The sequence below is a fragment of the Notechis scutatus genome, chromosome Z (assembly GCF_049901735.1).
Source record: "Notechis scutatus isolate UNSWTSFEM ecotype Mainland chromosome Z, rNotScu1.2, whole genome shotgun sequence".
Taxonomy (NCBI): Eukaryota; Metazoa; Chordata; class Lepidosauria; order Squamata; family Elapidae; genus Notechis; species Notechis scutatus.
The window spans coordinates 132,773,984-132,792,765 of record NC_142025.1 but is presented as its reverse complement, the minus strand read 5'-3'; the positions used below and the strand labels follow the sequence as shown (position 1 = coordinate 132,792,765).

At 40.7% G+C, this 18,782-nt stretch overlaps 3 protein-coding genes across 11 annotated transcripts in view; 1 reads left to right on the top strand and 2 right to left on the bottom strand.

The window, feature by feature from the left end:
* Window positions 1-322: 322 nt before the first annotated feature.
* Window positions 323-10,048, bottom strand: THOC6 (THO complex subunit 6). Of its 3 annotated transcripts, none has more exons than XM_026682325.2 (13): window positions 9,870-10,048; window positions 8,823-8,938; window positions 8,671-8,735; window positions 8,271-8,374; window positions 8,133-8,170; window positions 7,995-8,043; window positions 7,832-7,903; window positions 5,722-5,824; window positions 4,450-4,499; window positions 4,030-4,092; window positions 3,235-3,345; window positions 2,194-2,322; window positions 323-765 (listed from the first exon to the last, which is right to left on the bottom strand). In XM_026682325.2, exons 2-13 carry the CDS (start codon window positions 8,936-8,938, stop codon window positions 682-684), a joined length of 984 nt encoding a protein of 327 aa, XP_026538110.1. In that variant the 5' UTR covers window positions 9,870-10,048; the 3' UTR covers window positions 323-681. The 3 variants fall into 3 exon arrangements, with proteins under 3 accessions (XP_026538110.1, XP_087801090.1, XP_026538111.1); XM_087944964.1 differs by having other exon boundaries at window positions 9,864-9,947; XM_026682326.2 differs by having other exon boundaries at window positions 9,801-9,903.
* HCFC1R1 (host cell factor C1 regulator 1) lies at window positions 9,668-15,757 on the top strand. Of its 6 annotated transcripts, none has more exons than XM_026682331.2 (6): window positions 9,668-9,739; window positions 12,218-12,405; window positions 13,547-13,597; window positions 14,128-14,292; window positions 14,389-14,562; window positions 14,810-15,757. In XM_026682331.2, exons 2-6 carry the CDS (start codon window positions 12,218-12,220, stop codon window positions 14,943-14,945), a joined length of 714 nt encoding a protein of 237 aa, XP_026538116.1. In that variant the 5' UTR covers window positions 9,668-9,739; the 3' UTR covers window positions 14,946-15,757. The 6 variants fall into 6 exon arrangements, with proteins under 6 accessions (XP_026538116.1, XP_026538114.1, XP_087801094.1 ...); XM_026682329.2 differs by having other exon boundaries at window positions 12,218-12,411; XM_087944968.1 differs by having other exon boundaries at window positions 12,218-12,424.
* LOC113421758 (ras-related protein Rab-35-like) overlaps window positions 12,816-18,782 on the bottom strand; it is a 21,345-nt gene continuing 15,378 nt past the window's right edge. For both annotated transcript variants that reach the window (XM_026682333.2, XM_026682332.2), the window contains 2 exons: window positions 16,967-17,091; window positions 12,816-16,811 (listed from right to left, as the gene is read on the bottom strand). In XM_026682333.2, the coding sequence (XP_026538118.1) occupies window positions 16,683-16,811; window positions 16,967-17,091 (254 nt within the window). In that variant the 3' untranslated portion in view covers window positions 12,816-16,682. The remainder of the gene's footprint in view (window positions 16,812-16,966; window positions 17,092-18,782) is intronic.

Genomic DNA, 18,782 nt, shown 5'->3' with positions numbered 1-18,782 from the left:
AGTCCAATCCACCTCATAAAGTTGTTGTGGGGAAAATAGGGTGTGTGTGCGTATGTGTGTGTGTTTGTGTTTGTGTGTGAATAAAAATGATAGAAACGGGGTGGGGAGCCATCTGAAGACCTGCTAAATCCTACACTTTGCTCCCAAATTCTGGCAGTTCATTCCAGCTGTTTGGGGAAGAACTTTCAGTGCAATTTTTTTAAAGATATAAATTGAAGTAGTTAAACTTGCTAAAGTTCCCACTACAATCCCCACCCTCAAAAAAACCAACAGACCAACAAACAATCTTGTTGAAATACTTGTGAAAATAAAAGGGAAAGTATAGATGGAAAATACGTTGATTTTTAAGAGTAGAAAAACAAAGGGGTGGGGTGATGGTTTCCATGTCTTCATGAATAGATTCAACAGTCCAGTCCTGGAATGAAAACACGCAGATCAATAGTAGACTTAGGACCTCTGCTTTCAGGCAAGTTTCAGTTCCTTTCCTTCACTTCCATATTAAGTAATCCTGCTTGTTTTTGGAGTTTCTCTCACAACCCTTGTGGGGGGAGCAACCTCCCCCCCCCCCTTTTTGCAGGCAAACTTTGCAAGTTCTTCAGCAATCAGAGATGCCCCCTAGACCATACTGGATTTGAAATTTCACAAAACCAAGATTATTCACAAAAGAACACCATGTGCATCTCAGGTAAAAATTAACGAAAAGGCTCGGTATCCAAAGTTGGTGAAGACATCAATGAAGTGGCTGCTTCCAGCTGCTGTCAATACCTGAAGGGGGGGAAAAAAAAGATTTTTGGGATGAGCCTACATGATGTGCTGAACCAGATTAGCTAGCCACAACTCCAACTTCATGCTTTGCATGCTACTCTGATTCAAAATGCAGTTGATTGGCACGAGCACTGTTTTCAGACAGGTGCCAGCAGCTGTTGGACTTCAGAACATTTTCTCGTCAACTATACTGTGTAATCTTCTCAGTGGACAGCTTAAGAGACAGCTAAAATTCTCATTTCATCTGGTTCAATTGCTGGCTTTGGTTTTATATCGCTGTATTTATTAGCTGACTTGGAACCTCCTTTAAGACAGGATACAAATGCTATGATGAATGAATCCAAACAACCTCCACATTATTCCCAAGATCCGAGTTTCTTCAAAATCAAAGATCCAAGTACCCGCCTCCTTCCCAAAATGGAAACAACTGCCACCTTTTCTAATTCCCCATTGCTCCTGTCGTATTGCATTACAGTCTGGTTTGGAAGCATCACGGCTTCAGATAGGAAGGTGATGCACAGAGTGGTGAGGATGGCAGAAAAGGTTACTGGCAGTTCACTCCCTTCTATCCAGGAAGCAGCACATAAGCGATGCTTGAGCAGGGTCCGTGGGATTGTCTAGGACACCACACCTCCTCTTGATAATCTGTTTTCCTTCTGGGAGGAGCTTCGTGGTATCCAAAGCAGAATATCCAGATTCAGCCACAGTTTTCTTTCATACAGTATCAACTCGTGAACCATCAAGCTTCCTCTTTCTGCTATATATTCAAGCTGGACAGTGATTAATATTTGTACGTATTTATATGTTAGGGTCTAGGTATATACATATGTGTATATATATATATATATATATATATATATATATATATATATATATATATAGCATATCTATATGTGTGTTATGTATGTGTACACTTTTGAGAGCAGGCAACAGAATTTCATTTTTAATATGTGCCAGTGTGCCCACAGAAAAAAATGACAATAGCAATAGCACTTATATTATCACTTTACAGTGCTTTACAGCCTTCTCTAAGCAGTTTACAGAGTCAACATATTGGCCCCAACAATTTGGGTCTTCATTTTTCCAGCCTTGGAGGGTTGGAAGGCTGAGTGAACCTTGAACCAGTGAGAATTGAACTGCCGAACTGCAGGCAGCCAGCGATCAGCAAAAGTAGCCTGCAGTACTGCATTCTAATCACTGCGCTACCGCAGCTCATAAAGGTTATCTTATCTCTTGATCCCTTTCTTATAGTAGGCCCCGCCTTATCTGATTTGAGCTCCACCCCATTCATCCAATGAACAGGCCACAATATCTACACCACCCCCTCACACACATACCCGTTCCAATTCTGCTTGCAATTCTGAAGGTACCTTACGAAATTTATTGTCTGTCCATCTTACCACAGGGTAACTCTGGTCAGCTATGTACCTTATGCTCTGCAGAGCGTTCGTTGATGGAAATGGAGTGGACACAACGAGGGAGGCAAGGGATTTGGGCTTTCACTTCCCCACTGATCTGTAAATGATTAATGGTTGGACTGTGGCCAGCAGAGAGAATCTGTGAAAGATGAAGAAAGGAGACAGAAGTACTTTAAAAAAAAAAATCAGTACAGTTAAACAGTGGCAATCTTAGGTCACCCAAAACAGAAACAGTATTTCCTCCTTGTCCCAAAAGTGCTTTTTCAAGAGGCAACCAGACTTCCTGTTTTTTCTTTGAAGACGTTTTGCTTCTCACCCAAGAAGCTTCTTCAGCTCTTCTCTGAAGAAGCTTCTTGGATGAGAAGCGAAATTATTTTAAAGAAAAATCAGAAAGCCCAGTTGCTTCTTGAAAAAGCACCTTTGGAACAACCATGAGAATCTCCATAGACAGTAACCCTCTTTGATACACAATCTTTGGAGAATCTCCTGTTCTTCGCACTGTTTACTTTCTTTTTCTTTTTAAAAATCCACTTTAATGAATTTCAAAGATAAAATACAATTAACAGAAAAAGGAAAGATTGTTTAGGAGCGGGGAGGGGATCAGACGGTAGAAAGTTAAAAAGTGACAAAAGAAAAAAGGAAAAGGAATACAAAAAGAAGGAAATCTGATTTTATTCAGTACAGGTATATTACAAACCTCCTTGTGCATCAGCCTTGTGAAATTATCCCCTCTGTATGGTAAGTGCAAGATATTTTAGGTGTTTTTTAAACCATGCCTCTTACATGGATCATCTCCAGCCATACATTCTCACTAACATTTTTTTTAAATGTTGACTTTCGTTGAATTTCTAAACCAATTTGGAAATCTTTGCACTGAGCTTTGGCAGATCAGTGGGTCTTTTTCAGATACCCACACATAAAAAAATAGAGGCAGAAGAGAAGGGTGAGGCTAATACTGATTAAATAAAGAGGCAAAAGCAGCAAAGCAAAGTGAGGGCGTCTATCACGGGGCAGCGGGGCAGGTTCTGAAACTCAGGGATGTAAGACTTACCAGATCTTGATAGAACATGGCTTGCTGCTGGCACTGAGGCAAGGGAAATATAGTGGTGGGTGTCACTGAACGTAGGTGCCAAAGAGTGAGCGCTGGGCCCCCGCCACACACCTGTGACATTTTAAAAAAGTATATTTCACAGTATCCTTTCCCCAATCTGGTGCTCTCTACAAGCTTGAACTCTCAATCCACAAACCGATCCCCCACTTCAGAATAAACTGGAGATCAGGGACTCCAAAAGAACAAAGCTATAGGGTCCTCGGTGCTCTCTGAGCTTGGATGTTTTCTTGCAGACGTTTCATTACCCAGTTAGGTAATATCATCAGTGCTAGATAGGGGGTAGGGTTTGCTCTGTTTATATAAGAATCACCTTCTAGGGAAGATGGGCTACCTAGAAATATAATTAAAAAATAAATATATCAGTGGCTTGGTTTGCCCTGTCAACGTTGGTGGGGATGTTCTTAGTAGTTCCTTGTTCACTCTGTTGTTTATTGTTTCTTTGGTAGTTCCTTGATAGGGATATTGTTTACTGCTTGATTGTTAGTCTACAAATAATCTTGGTATTAATCTCTGCTTATCTGGTTATTGATTGCTGGCAAGGAGGTATATCTAGTCTTTTTGTTTCCTTTTGAATTTTTTTTTTATTATTCTTTTGAATAGTATGCAGATGAGCTAATGATATGAAGAGAGGTAGCCCAAGAATCATGAAAACCCCATTGATGAGGCAAACAACTGGGGCACCCTTGCCTGGTGTATCTCTGGAGATGCAAGTCACTGAGAAGCTGAGGGACTCACCATCCAGTCAGAATCTGTCGCCAAACAACTGATCCATTTCCCGTTCTGAGGGCGTCTGCATTCCTAAAAGAATTAAGGAGAGTTTTTAGAGGAAAACTGCTGAATTAAGTAGTAGTTAGATTCACAGTATTAAAAACTGATCTCTGATTAGTTCCCTCACAACAAGCTCACTGAAATCAATGAGATTTAAATTCCTATTTTTAAAAAATATCTATGGGCAAATCTGGAAAAAAAGGATAAGTACAGCAATATTATACATTCTGAGTTTTGGAGAAAGAAGATCTATTTATTTATTTATTTATTTATTTATTTATTCAATCAATCAATCAATCAATCAATCAATCAATTTCTTTATAGCCACCCAACTCAATCAATGACTAGAAGGTTTACAATTCAAAATTCAGGTTAAGGTGAAAATACCTCATATTTGTTGACAGCAATTGATTGGACTTGACCTCCCATACGTAAATCTGAAAACCAAATTAAAAGGGGGAGGAAACCAGTCCTTAAAACAGCATTTTCTTTCTGATTGAAAATCACAACAACTTTCTTCAGATGTGTTGAACTGCCCAGCATTTGCAGCTGGAAGGCAACAAATTAGGGGCAGAAACAGAAGCACCACCAAATAGACTATAAACGTACAGCTCTTCAAATTCTGCTGAAGCTCACAGCAGGACCAAGCCAATACAATTTACATTGAAGGATTCCTGGGAGTTGTAGTTCAGAAACATCTGGATTTACTGTCTCCCTAGGAAGCCTTATCATTCTGCATTCCAGTCAAACCAGATTTTGGTCGTTTTGCATCCCGAGCCTGTTCCACAACAGTAGGGCCAACAACGATAAAGTTCTGCCCTGACAGGACCCAGATATAAGTTTGCTTTAAAGGTGAAGGGAAGGAATGCAGCTTAATGACAAAGCACAACGTTTATAAGCCCAAGTCTCAAATCAACCCCTGACGTGTTCAGCCAGAAATCCCAGGCGAAATCATGCAATGTGAAGTTAAGTCATAAAAGGAGTCCCTGCAGGTTTCACTAGTCGTAGCAGACTTTAGGGGACAATGCTCATCTTTGTTTTTAGGCCATTGAGCCAGCGCTGTCTGAAGATGTTTCCGCAATCCTGTGGCCAGCATGACATCATGTCACAGCGCAGAGCAGGCAGCAAAACACAGATCACTGTCTTTCCAGCAAAGTGGTGCTTATTTAGCTACTTGCATGCTTTTGAATTGCTAGGTTGGCAGGAGCTGGGGCAAGTGATAGAAGCTCACTCCATCACACAGTGGGTAGGACTCGAACCTCCAGAGCACAGATGTTCTCTGGCATCTTTTAAACCAATGAGTCACCGTACTTCTAGAGTTAAGTGGACTATTGATGAATTTAATGTAAGGCATATATATTATGCTCCTGTAGGACAGCTTGTCAGATTTGTGGAGGTAATCCCAGAATTTCCTAGCCAACACGGTCTCTGCTGAGAATTCTAGAAATTGGAGTTCACATATCCAGAAGATACTGCATTTGTCTAAAGCAGGGTTGGACAACTATGGCAACTTTATGACCTGTAGACTTCAACTCCCAGAATTCCTGAGCCAGCAAGTAGTTGCCCACCCCTGGTATAAAGACTGTTAGATGTTTTACGAAGAAACAGGGGCCACATGAAAGGAAGAGAGAACCAGAGTTTGACCCAGTAGACACTTACCCCAAAGACGTACGGTCCCATCCTCACTTCCTGACAGACATTCTCGGAGCTGCTCACGAAGGGCCAAACAGTGGATGTAATCAGTGTGGCCCTGAAATTCACGCTGAGAGAAGGGGAGGAAGGGACAGAGAAGGGGCAAAGTGACTTCAAGTCTATCTATATAGGTGTTCCAATAATGGCCCATGAAAATCAGCATTCTAGATTTGGTTAACAGTGAAAGAGACTTCTAACAAGATATTAGGTCTCTGATCTATACGATTTCCAAAATCCCCCCAATATCTCCCAGTGTGGTTCTCCTGTGGAAGGTCATTAAACTGAAGAATGAGCAGGATCTTTAAGGCAGTTGAGCTATCTGTTCATTAGATCCATGCTGTGGTGAATAAGAGAGGAGGCGATACCCTTTTTCTTCAAGAAATCATTGCTGGACCCAATGATTTTTGACAAGTTTTGTGCAGCCTCCAGCCTTCCCTTCCTGGACAAGATTGTTGAGAAATAGTCAGACTACATCTTCAGAGGACCATGGAAGGATTATCTAGACCTGCTCAAGGCAGGTTTCAGACCAGGGATACGACAGACAGCACCAATTATACCTTGTTTCCTTGAAAATAAGATCCAACCCAAAAATAAGACCTAACTTGATTTTTTACACATGCACCCAATATAAGCCCTACCCCCCTACCCCCAAAATAAGCCATAGTTAAGACCCCACCCACTCCATTGCACTGGGTTGCACGGGGTGGGGAGAAGCGCACAGATAAAAATCAAGTTAGGGTGAAGGGGGGGATGCAGCTGCCCCACATGCCCCGTACCCACTTACCTTAGGACAGCTGCAGACAGGCCTCCCATACCCCAACACCTGCCTCACGGCCCACTTCTATGGTCGCTTGCGTGCGTTGCCCGCGGCCTTCATTTCACTGTCAGAGGCCTTCAGGAAAGGCCTATGCAGCTGAGAAACGAGCTCTGGATTGACATGCATGTTGCCCCCTGGCCTCCATTTCACATCAGTGTTTGTTTCTTGGCTGCAGAGGCCTTTCCTAAAGGCTCTGATGGCAAAACAGAGGCAAGGAGACGATGCACGCAAATGGCAGCAAGCAACCACAGAAGTAGGCCGGCAGCGGCCACACAGACTCGGGACTGTTGGTGCTGCCACTGAGAAGTGAAACAGTGGAAGCCATGCCCCTAAAATAAGACCTAATGCCTCTTTTTAAGGTTAAAAAAAATTAAGACCGGGTCTTATTTTGGGGGAAACCTGGTATGTGTTGACGAAAGAACTGATTACTTTTCATAAAAGCCATAACCATGTTTCACCAGACTTTACAGAAGAAAGCTGAAGATCTATTCCCAAGAAAGTCCAGTTCCTCTTGAAAAAGCACCTTTGGGACAACCATGACTTGGATGACTGAGAATCTCCATAGACACTTCCAGATCTATTGAATTCAACTTCTGGATTCTGAGCAACAGCACTGAAATTGAAGGGCAGGTGCTGAAAAGCTCCCAGGTTGAGAAAAATCACATTTGAACTTTAGAAAGTGAAACAGGGGCAAATGCACAAGGGAGAGAATTCAAAATAGATGCAAAATAGATGCATTGGTAATCAACATTTAGAGTCTATTTGTGTGTTTTAATGCCATATCTATCATCCATCTATCTATCTATCTATCTATCTATCTATCTATCTATCTATCTATCTATCTATCTATCTATCTATCTATCAATCATCTCCCTCTCTCCTACCCTAAATCTAGATCATAAGTACTGATTTGCAGAAGGAATGGCAGAACCTGGGGGCATAGTCAAAAGAGGGGTCAGCCTAGAATCCCTATTTAGTCACAAGTGAACTAAGTCCAACTTCCCTTGAATTCCATTGACTTGCATTTAACTCCAAGCAGGTGAATTAAAAAGATGCCTCTATATGGGAAGATCAACAATAAATCAGCTTAATTGGAGCTTCATGTGTGGACCTGATCTTTTGTACCTGACATGATCTGCTGGTTAAATTATCAACATTTATCCAGATCTTAAGAAGAATTCTGAGGAAACCAGAAAGGCTGAAAGCTCCATAAAACATAGGGCATCTTGGCTTATTTCCCCCCACACCTAAAGGACTCACAGTAAATACTCCAGTCTCCAAGTCCATCATGTGAATGACACAGTCACCTCCAGCCATCAGTAGACTATTATCCTAGAAAAAGTAGGGGGAAAAGGAAAGAATGTGGCATAATGAAACCTCTTGAGCCGTATTGATCCATCCCAAGACATCCCAATGGCCATACCTTCAGGTTCAACTGCAGGCTGTTGATTTCTGGTACTTCAAGTCTACTTCTAAAGAGGAAACGAAAGGCAAATCTCAACAGGTCCAAGCACAGGAAAAAAATAATAGCAAAAAAAGAAACAGCAAAACTAGGCTTTACCCATAAGGTGGCCTCCTACTCCAAGCTTCTTTGCAACTCTAAAATGGAAGGCAAGGAAAGGCATTTCAGGAATAACAGAAGTCAGAAAACGTACAGCCAGGCCAAGAGGGAAGGGGGAGGGAAACAACCCACTCATACTTTTTTCACAATCTCGCTCCAGTTCCAGGCCTTGACCTCTCCATTGCCAGCACTTAACAGCTGCCGATCGGTGGACACCATGGCATAGATAGCTCCACTGTGGGCTGTGGAAAGAAGAGAGACATTTCATGAAGGATGTAGCCTTCTGGGGAATCCTCAACTGAACCAAAGAAACTCAACGACATTGATGCCAAATGAAGAATTCCTTCTGGGTTAAAGATATATGGGCCAACCATGCTATCTGCTGACTACACACAGCCCTAATTTGACCATAGAGGAATACCCCAGTTTACTATAGGGTAATGTTTATGTTGAAGTCCACACATCTTAAAATTGCCAATGTTCAGAAACTTTGCTAAGGTATCTCTATATTTTCTCTGCTAGCCCAACCGTTACCAACCTGCAAAGCACACCACTGGCTTCTTGCTCTCCTCCTTGGCTTCTGAACTTAATGCTGCCGACAGGCTATCCAAGAAGAAAAAGAGTGAAAGTTAACCCAAAGATAGTCTTGCTTTAAAAAAAAAAAAATTAAAGCATAGCCAGTGATAATACCTGAATACGGCAATTTCTCCATAGTTATTTCCGGCTGCTAAATATCTGCCGCAAGGTGAGACACTTTGAGTGTATATGGTCATGTGCAAAAGCTCAAGAGATCGTTGAATGTCCATCTGGCAAAGAGAAAACAAATTCAAAAAGAATAAAATTCTTTACTGGCCAAGTGTGATTGGACACACAAGGAATTTGGTGCATAAGCTCTCAGGGTACATACAAAAACATTCAGCGTAAATCATAAGATTCAACACTCAGTGATAGTCATCAGTAACTGGGTAACATCGGGTAAAAAATGAACTGCTTTAAAGCAGCATTTCTCTACCCTTGACAATTTTATGCTGTGGGGATTTCAACTCCCAGAAGTCTCCAGCTAGCATGATGGTAGGGAATCCTGGGAGATGAAGTCCACATATCTTAAAATTACCATACAATAGTTGAGAAAAAGTGATTTAAAGCATAGTATGTATACATGCTAGATTACTAATTTAGTTGCTCCTTTCCAAATTTCATCCCTGGCCCAAATTTGGAGGTCAAATGGTGGGAAACATGCTTTGCATTTTAATCTATTTAATCAATCAGCTTTCACCCATGCTGAACTATAATTCCTATCTACCCAGCAAGTCTGATGAATCGCGGCCTGAGTCCCATCATTTCCAAATTGGACAAAGCAGACGGTAGGGGGCGCGAGTCAATTCAGCATCTCCATGGTTAAACGAAGATAGAGAGACCCGACCGCAAAACCCGAAGGATGACGGGATTCCTCGTTTCAGCCTGTTGGTTCTTAGGGAACTACACTTCCCACAATCCCTGACATTAAGCATCACTTCTCTTCACGTGATGATTGTGGCGCTTCTAGTTTTCCCGTCTGGCTGTGGTGCGCTATTGTGAGACCAGCGTGACAAATAACCTTAAGGACGGTAAGAATTGTTTTAATTCTTAGTAAATTTTGCAATGGAATAGAGCATGCGCACATCCTACCGTCCGGTCCGCACTCTAACCTCTCTTTCATTTCCCGCCTCCCACCCGGCAGCGTGCGCGTACACTGACCGTTGCTAGTTGCTCAATTTCTTCTCCACAGTGCGCACGTGCAAAGGATCAAGCGGGCACCCTACCCCACCCTCAGATAGAGCCACGCCCTTTCCTGTGATCATGGTCACGCCACCTCGGCTAGTGGCAGCCTATTAGGCCAGCGCAAGGCATGCTGGGATTCGAATTTCTTGATTGAGCGCTATAAGGCGTCGGGAACTCCTTAAAAATGGCTGCCAAAGGGTGCAAAGCCTGCTGGGAACTCTTTTTCTTTTCCACTATAGACTGGCTGTTCTGTATCAGCAAAGCGAAGTCAAGTCAAAGCGAATTTGTCTTATCCTGAAGGGGCCTGATAACCCTAGGGGGGTTAAGGAAATCCCCTCTGATCCCCTGCATAAGAAGTTTCAGTCGATTGTGATCAGGAACTGAACTGCTGAGCTCCGAAAATCAAGGCGTATGCTTTCTAAAAAAAAATGTAATATTTACAATACTTTACAAAGGAAAATTCAAGAGCAAAATCAAGGAAAACTTTGCAAAACCGCATATTCTAATAAAAATACTCCAAATAATTTGTATGCAAAAAGGCAATTATCTGATTTTAATTGCCTTTTTATTAGGATAGGATAGGATAGGATAGAATAGAACAGAATTCTTTATTGGCCAAGTATGATTGGACACTCAAGGAATTTGTCTTGGTGCAAATGCTCTCAGTATACATTAAAAAAAAAGATACAATCATCAAGAGTCAACATAAATTATTTGATTTGGAATGTTTTTATTAATATGGGATTTTGCAAAATTTTTCATGGTTTTTACTCTTAAATTTTTCTTTGTAAAACAAAGTTATAAACATTTTCTTATTAATCTCTAATTTGCCCATGTTTTTTAATATTTGTCCTTTATTTTTACCAAGGATGCATGTTTATTATACAGGTAGTCCTCAATTTGCAGCTATTTGTTTAGTGACTGTTCGAAGTTACAATGGTGCTGAAAAAAAGCGACATGGCTATTTTTCACACCACTGTTGGTCATGGGATCAAAATTCAGCCGCTTGACAACTGTCGTGGATTTGTGATGGTTGCAGTGTCCTGGGGTCATGTGATTACCTTTTGTGATATTCTGACAGGCAAAGTCAATGGGGAAACCAGATTCACTTAACAGCCATGTTACTAACTTAACAACTGCAGTGATTCACTTAACTGTAGCAGTTATAAAATGGGACAAAATTCGCTTAATTCACTTGTCTTGCTTAACAATGGAAATTGGGGGCTCAGTTGTGGTTGTTGTATGCAGCTAAGCATTCTCTATGGTTTCTTGTACTCTCTGCTACTATTTTAAAAAAATGAAAATACTTTTTAGCGGAGCTTAGGTCAGCTCCTGATAATGCCTCATGTAGATTTTGGGGGCCCATTTAGAAAGTTTGCCTTTTTTAAAAACACTTTTTGAAATTCTCAGTTTAGCCAACAGCCTTGGGTTCCCTAGAAATCTTCTGTTGGGAGTTAAAATCCACCCTCTCCTAGAAAAATGAAATATTTTAGGATATATTTAAAAGGCAGACTATTTCCCATAAAAGAGAAGTAGAAACTCAGGCAGAACTCACCCCCTACACACTTTGTTAATGGGCCATTCTGTGTATTCTACATAACAAAGATCTACCTCCTTCAGGTAAAGCCATTTAATTGCCCTTCATTGCATCACCCAGCAAGTTTCAACCAAACCTAGCACACAGACAACCTACAGAGTTACCCCTGCAAGACCCCATGGGAGTTTGGCAACCAGTCACGATACATTTCTTGCCACAGAAACAGAAAGCAAGTTCAAATCTCAGCAGAGGGTATAAATATATCTCACACACCACTCCATGTGGTCAGCTACCCGGAATCACACTACTTGGCGGTTCTGGGTTCACCATTAAACCATCTTTCCAATCAGCCTCCATGTTTCCAGTGTCTTTCTTCCCACTTGGAACTGAACCCAGGATATTTCTTCCAACACTTCCATACAAAAGTTACCCAGGTTTATTGGTTATTAATATTTTAAAGGCTTTTAAGTATAGATAATATTTATTTTAACTTAGAGGCTGCTGTACTTTATAATTGTACTGAAGAAAAATGGTTGCTTTTTTATATATTTGTTTTATATATTTTTGCCACATTTTAATATTTCCCTTTTATTTCTTCCCCTATTCCTTTTTTGTTATTTTTGTTTTGTTTTTGAAATTTAATAAAGCTACATATACAAAATAAAAACAAACGCTACTCAGTTCTGACTAACTTTTTCAGCTCAAATTCAGCATGACACCCATTCAATACATTTTCATCTTTTGGAAAATGGATTCTTTTTAACTTTTCTTTTGCTTTAATTCACAGATGAATCCTACAATAAGCCCAGGGTCATCATCAGCTGTTTCTTCTGGGCATTTTTTGCACTGCTCTGTCTTGTCCAGGAATATGGGTTGTAGCCACAACATCATCCCAAGTTGGAAACGTGATGTGCCATGCACACTTCCACGGATGAAATCCAGACGCAGATTGGTGAATTTCAGTGGTGTACAAAGGTCTCGGTAATCATATGCTGTGAGGCTTTCAAATTAATATAAACAGATTCTGTAGATTTGGGATAGAGGAGAATTCATCCAGCATTTATTCACACCTAGCCATGTGACCACTGCTAATGGATCTGAAAATATGTTAAGAGAGCATGCTAGAGGCTTTGTTGCTCAGCTTCCTTCAAAGCAGGTCTGGCCAATTAATTTTCTCAAGGGGCCACGTGAGAAACCGGGACTGTTGTGAACCAATAAGGCCATACACTTATTTACATTTGATTTCTAATTTCTGATTAACCTCATGCAGGCCAGACAGTGACATCCAAAGGGCTGGATGTGGCCCAGGGGCCCCATAAAATGCCCAGCTCTGCTTCAAAGGAAAAATGATGAAGGGGGCTGAGGCAAAGAAGACAACAGCAGGCTATGTATCAGCAGGTTTATTTAGATATTTAATAATATTTTTGAGTAGCACCCAAAATGCATTACATTTAGAGAAAATCTATTCGTTTACAAAGTCGATGCCAACTTGATGGCATATAATCTGCTTTCTTCACAAAAACATTTTAAAAGCACAGCTTAGCTAAACTATAAAATCATTTACTGAACAGCATCCAACAGTTAAACCATAAAAGATAAAAGCTTGGACAAGGACTTTGTCTGCTGCTGAAATAACTAAGTTTGGCAAATATTTTAAAAATTCTGTACCTAGGCTGTGAAGGTCTTAGGAGTGGACAACAAAATAATATAAAACTGATACCAAAGGGAAGATTTTGCAGCTTAAGGTTTTCAAAAGCAATAAGGTGGGAATCTGCCAGGGAGTATCAGGAATCTTCTGTTAATGAGCAGCTGTGGAGGCACTGTTGTTAGAATGCAGGATTGCAGGCTAACTGCCCACAACCTGGGGTTTGATTCTCACTGTCTCAAAGTTGACTCAGCTTTCCATTCTTTCGAGGTGGGTAAAATGAGGACCCAGATTATTGGGGGCAATATGCTGACACTATACACTGTTCTGAGAGTTCAAAGTACTATGGAGTAGTACTATATATAAATCTAAGGGCTATTAATATTTTATTTTAAAGGTTTGTTGATGGCACAAAAATAACTAAGAATGATTCTTAGTTATTCTTAATTCAAGTCTCATTTCTTTTTTTAGATGCCAGTCAGTATCCCTTGCTTTTAAGCGACATCTGGAAAGCAAAGATCAGTAAGTATGGAGGAAAATGGGAGCTACAGCTAAGAAAGGCATTGGCAAAAAAATGCTCCAATCCATTTTTGTATTTTATATTTTTGGGTATATACATGGCACTTGATGGCTTATTCTACCAAAATTTCAAGTTTTTGTTCAGAGGTGTAGATGTTAACCTACTATATGTTTACAACACTATCTTAAGTGGTAGCAGTAGCCAAGCTCTCAATTAATAAGCTGTAATTAAGCTTGCCCTTTCATGTTGCTTTCTATCACACTGGAACCTTCTCATGCTATCATGGTGTAGACATTCCTGACAACATAACTGAGTATGGTGCAACCACATTAATTATTAGAAATGCTGTATAAGGACCATCTTGTGTTTTGGAGGTCCTGTTGTTTGCAGAAACTTCCCAAAATGTATAATGAAGTGCCACCTTTCATAAGGGGCATGTTAGTTTAACCATGATGAGCTCAGCACTACTTGGTTCTAACTAGGATTTTATTGAATGAAGGCTGAATTGTCACTGCTTTCTGCACCTCAACAGGGAACCCAGTTCTAAACATTTTCTGTCAGAGGAGAAGATGGCTGCCCGTTTTAACTCCCTTAGCCTGGACAACGACCACATCTATAGTACTAACGGCTTCCCTGTTCACAGTGAAAACCCCAGATGGGAGCAGGCATATACACAGTTGAAAGAGCTACAACGGAGGTACCAGAGAGCATGGCAGCTTTGTGCTTTTTTAAAAAGTGGGTTCAGGGAAGCAGAATATTATGACTTCTTCACATAAGGCCTTCTCCATCTCAGGCTGTCTCAAGATGGAGCAAGTGATGAAACCAACTGCACAGAAGAAGAGCTGACCACAGTCATTGTAGACGGTGAATTCATGATGGGAGACTGCCCTATGTTTGTGCCGTCTTCCTTCACGTTAGAAGGACTCGAAGGAAGCAGCGTTGCCTCTGAAGAAATGTTTCTTTCTCTGTGAGTATTAATAAAGTACATATAGTCCTTGCTTCATAACCAGTCACTCAGTGGCCATTCAAAGTTATGAGAGACACCAGGGGGTGGGAATGGTTAAGCGAGACCATCTTGTTTAACAGCTATCACCATTTGTGACTGTAATGGGCAGGCTCCATTACAGTCATAGGTCAAAGGTTACTTGTAGGAAAGAAGGTGTAACAAGGAAAATGGATGAACAATTAACCAGCTTCCTCCCTCATTTTCACAGGAATCCTTGTACCGAAGTTGTCCTGTGGAGCCCTCATAGTAACTCCCTCTTGCGCACCATCAGGACACTGATGGCTCCCTCATCGGCCCAGCCCCATGTAGAAGCGGTAGCAAACCAAGAGGAAATGGAAATATGAATCAACAGCCCCAATTTTATTTCCCTTTGAAGTCAAATTCACTTCTCTGTCTGGCTGTGTCTTTCAACAAAAAGCACCTTTATCAGTTGGTATAAACATTTCACTAAAATATTTTACTTCACCATGGCGGCATTTGTGGTTTTCAGCCAGCTGCAATAATCTGATCCTTTCTCTTCCATCCACATAATGTACAGTATACCTGCAACTAAGTCCAATATCTATATCACTTTATTTTCTCTTTCAATAAGCAATCAATGAATACTTCCCAGGACACTGTAATATACTTTTAAATAAGAGTTACAATGGGCATTCTAACCACTTTTATACTTTATTAGCACAGAAGTCATATTTTTAATGTCCATTGAAGTTGGAAGAATTGTAAGGTGTTTTTTTTTCTTGACTTTGCTTCCGATAAAGAGAACTTGACACTTTTACACTGCCAAATGTTATTTGACAGGAGCTGGCATTATGATGATCTCTTCCTGTTGGTACCTAGGGAGTGGCTATAATGGGGAAATAAAAGAAGCAGTATTGTTTTTATATCTAAATGTCTTTATTGAATAGTGGTATATCCTTAACAAGTCTGATGCCATTAGAAGTGAGTTAAAATGAGATGTTTTAGATATCTACAGAGATGTGTGTATATAAAATAATTAATGAAGCAAATACATTGCACAGAGGGTCCCAATGTTGAAAGGGGACAGAGTCTGTCTGTAATACCTCAGAGTTGGGAATCATACGTTGACAACTTATCAGCTGAATCCGGATATAATTTCATATTCCTATATTAAAATTTATGCTGCCATTTCTTATTTTGTTCCTCAGTTTCTGGAGGTAAACCGGAATGACTGAATGATACCCCAATTATAGCTGCAAAGGTTACAAAGTCCTTTTTTAAACCTACTACATGGACAGTTGGCTATTTTCTCCCACCATTTGAAGGACAGGGCTAATGAACAGAAAATTCCAAATCCTAAGAGAAGAGCAACGTATAGCTTGGTCCTAAATCATTCCTACCTAGAGTAATCAGAGCAAGCCTAGAGAGATGAGAAGGAAAACTCTCAATACAACCAGCTGGGAAATTCTGACACATTTTGCTTGTGTTTTTTTCCACTTCCTCCTATTATGATGTAAACTGTGGCACAGCACCTGAAAGAGCTTGCTCCAAAATAATCTAATGCCCACCTTCTCCCTCACCCTGCAGCCTTCTTACCATGACTTAAATTTGGATAACCAGTTGTATTCCAGCTATCAGACCACAAGTGGAGAAATAAAATACAAGGAGTAAGCAAAGTTGTAGAGAAAGGCTTTTTTTTTCAGTTATGGGGAGAAGGACAATTTCCTTGGGCTCGGCTACGCCCCACATCCTCTTTTATTCACCTCAATGATTTGTTTCAGTAGTCTTTTTTTTTTAATGCTGCTCAGTACTTCCCACCCAGCCCCCCACCCCCTTTCTGTAAGTACAACCTACAACTCCCGCAACCTGTCATCGGGCAGGGAAAGCAATGCTTCAGTTTGTGTTTCTATCCCCACAACTCAACTTCCCCAGCGAAGAGAAACAGAAGAATTCCAGGGCTAGGAGGATTCATACTGGTTCTCCTGCCCTTCCTATCAAGATCCAGAAGCCCTCCCCCACCCCAAAAAAATCTTATCAGCCATGATTTTCACCCACACAATTCCCCACAGTTCATCAAAAAAAAAAAAAAAACCCTCCAAAAGGAAGAGGCATCTGCCCCTTCAGCAACATTTCTTGACTGAAGGCTTTTTTTTGGGCTTGTTGATTTTGACGACCTCGTTCTGTTGTTGCCGCCGTGCCAGGTTTTCCTGTTTCATTCGGAGCACCATGGTGGTAATGGCGTTGAACATCTACGGATGGAATATACAAGGGGAAGGGAACTGAACAACCTTCTTACCTGTTTGTTTTTTCCCCCCAGCCCAAAGCTCCAGCCATCCCCTCTTGAAGCACTGAAGGCCTCCGTTTTCCTTCCCACCTTTGTCCTCCTAACCATCTCTTCCATTACCTCTTCAACGTTGAGGTTCTCCTTAGCACTGGTCTCAAACAGTCGCACCCCCATTTGCTCACTGAACCGCCGGGCGTCAGCAGACTCTACTTGCTTCCGTGACAGGTCTTCACATTTATTACCCACTGTTTTGAGGGGATAGGAGAAGAGGAGAATTGGAGCAAGAAAACAATCCAAATGCTTTAATACATTATGTGATACATTCTGCACGGGTAGCAGATAATTTGGGCAAGCTGTCTTCATTTTGAACCTAACACATCTTAAGGCCAATTAGACAGTCTTGAGGCTATAGTCCTCCTCCTAATCTGAGCAGCTCAACCTGGCTCCTTTTAATGACTTCTGCAGTGGGGTTGTTTTTTTCGTATGTGTGTAAAAGGATTTCATCACAGAGACCTAGTTCAGTGGCACAGCATATGTTGTCCAAATAAATGCCCCAAGGTTAGATATCTCCCATTTTAAAAGGCACAGGTAAGCAGATAATGTCAAACAGTATGTTCTCTGTCTTACACTTTGGAGAAAAGACTCTAAAGAGGATAATTCTGTGAACTAATCACTTAAGATGGAAGAATGACTCATTAAGAAATCTGCCTTCTCACTCACTAGAGTGGCTGTGGTAACAAACCATTTATAATTTGGTTAAATGATCTACATTTGGCTCACCAGAGAACAATGCAGCAAACAAAGCAAGAATTAATCCCAGCTTTCATTTTTTACGGTAGGCAAAGCCAAAGTTCCATATTTACTTGGCTTTCTAATCCATAATTGATGACGAAATTAGTTCTTCATCTCTTGGATAAAGCCAAGTGGCTCAATGTGATTTAAAAAAACCTAGCTTTAATTTTATTTAGATCAATTTTATATAAGCAATATATTCATCTTTGTTACAATTGAGCTTTTAGGTAATGGCGAGATAAAAATACAGTGAATTCATATCATTTTTCTTCTCTAGGAATCCCAATCATTATGTTCAGGTTCTATGTCAATGTCTCAGCTGAATTTTTATTTTACCCTTTTATAAACTCGCTGAGAGATTTTCATAGTTGGCAGTGTATCAGGTTAGATAAAGAATTGTCCTGCAGTCAATAAGCCACAATGCTTTTTTTTTGTCATAAGCTATCGCTCATATCAAAAGGCGTGTGACAAATGTTCAGTTGATTAGCTTCAGCCAAGCATTAGCAAGGGGATCTCTAAATCTAGCAGCTTATCTTCAAAGATCCACACCCTGCAAAGTATCTCAGTATATTATTCTTTCTATTACTAGAAACAATAGGCAGGGCCTACAGAAGCCCTAACTGACATGCTTGTTGAGGACTGTGGGAGCTGTAGTTCCAAGATAAGGTAGCTGGAACATTCCCCGTTAAAAAGAAGGCATGGTAGAATACTTTCCCCCACAAAATCTTGTTCAAATGGCCCAAATCAGCACTTCATACTCTGAAATGCAAGGAGAATATGGAAGCACAGTATCACCTGCCCTGTTCCTAGATGCAACCCTAGCAACCCAAATGATTTCCTCAGATCCAATGCTACTATTGCAATAAATAAATAAAGACTATCAGGTTTCCCTAGCTGACCTTCAATGAGATATCTCTGGAGCTATGTTTGTTTCTAGAGCAACCAAGAAGAATTAAGCAATGTGCTCAGGCTGAAAACTCAATGCATCTGAATATACTTTTCTAGGGTGGACATTCCTGAAATAAGAAAAATATCTCACTCCCCCTGAGAAATAAGCAGGACACCATGAAGTAAACACAAACCACTTCCTCTTTTTCCGGTGTGAATAAGAACTATTGAAAAAAATCTCTTGTATTTCTATTAC

What these genes read in the sequence shown, in the direction of transcription:
- THOC6 (XM_026682325.2), bottom strand. Translation starts at nt 8,938, where the DNA reads ATGGACATTCAACGATCTCTTGAGCTTTTGCACATGACCATATACACT. An exon ending in GGAGCGAGATTGTGAAAAAA is followed by an intron (nt 8,171 to 8,270) that starts GTATGAGTGGGT and finishes CTTCCATTTTAG; the next exon opens with AGTTGCAAAGAAGCTTGGAG. An exon ending in TGGAGACTGGAGTATTTACT is followed by an intron (nt 5,825 to 7,831) that starts GTGAGTCCTTTA and finishes CCCTTCTCTCAG; the next exon opens with CGTGAATTTCAGGGCCACAC.
- HCFC1R1 (XM_026682329.2), top strand. Translation starts at nt 12,218, where the DNA reads ATGAATCCTACAATAAGCCCAGGGTCATCATCAGCTGTTTCTTCTGGG. An exon ending in TTGAAAGAGCTACAACGGAG is followed by an intron (nt 14,293 to 14,388) that starts GTACCAGAGAGC and finishes TCTCCATCTCAG; the next exon opens with GCTGTCTCAAGATGGAGCAA. An exon ending in GAAGAAATGTTTCTTTCTCT is followed by an intron (nt 14,563 to 14,809) that starts GTGAGTATTAAT and finishes TCATTTTCACAG; the next exon opens with GAATCCTTGTACCGAAGTTG.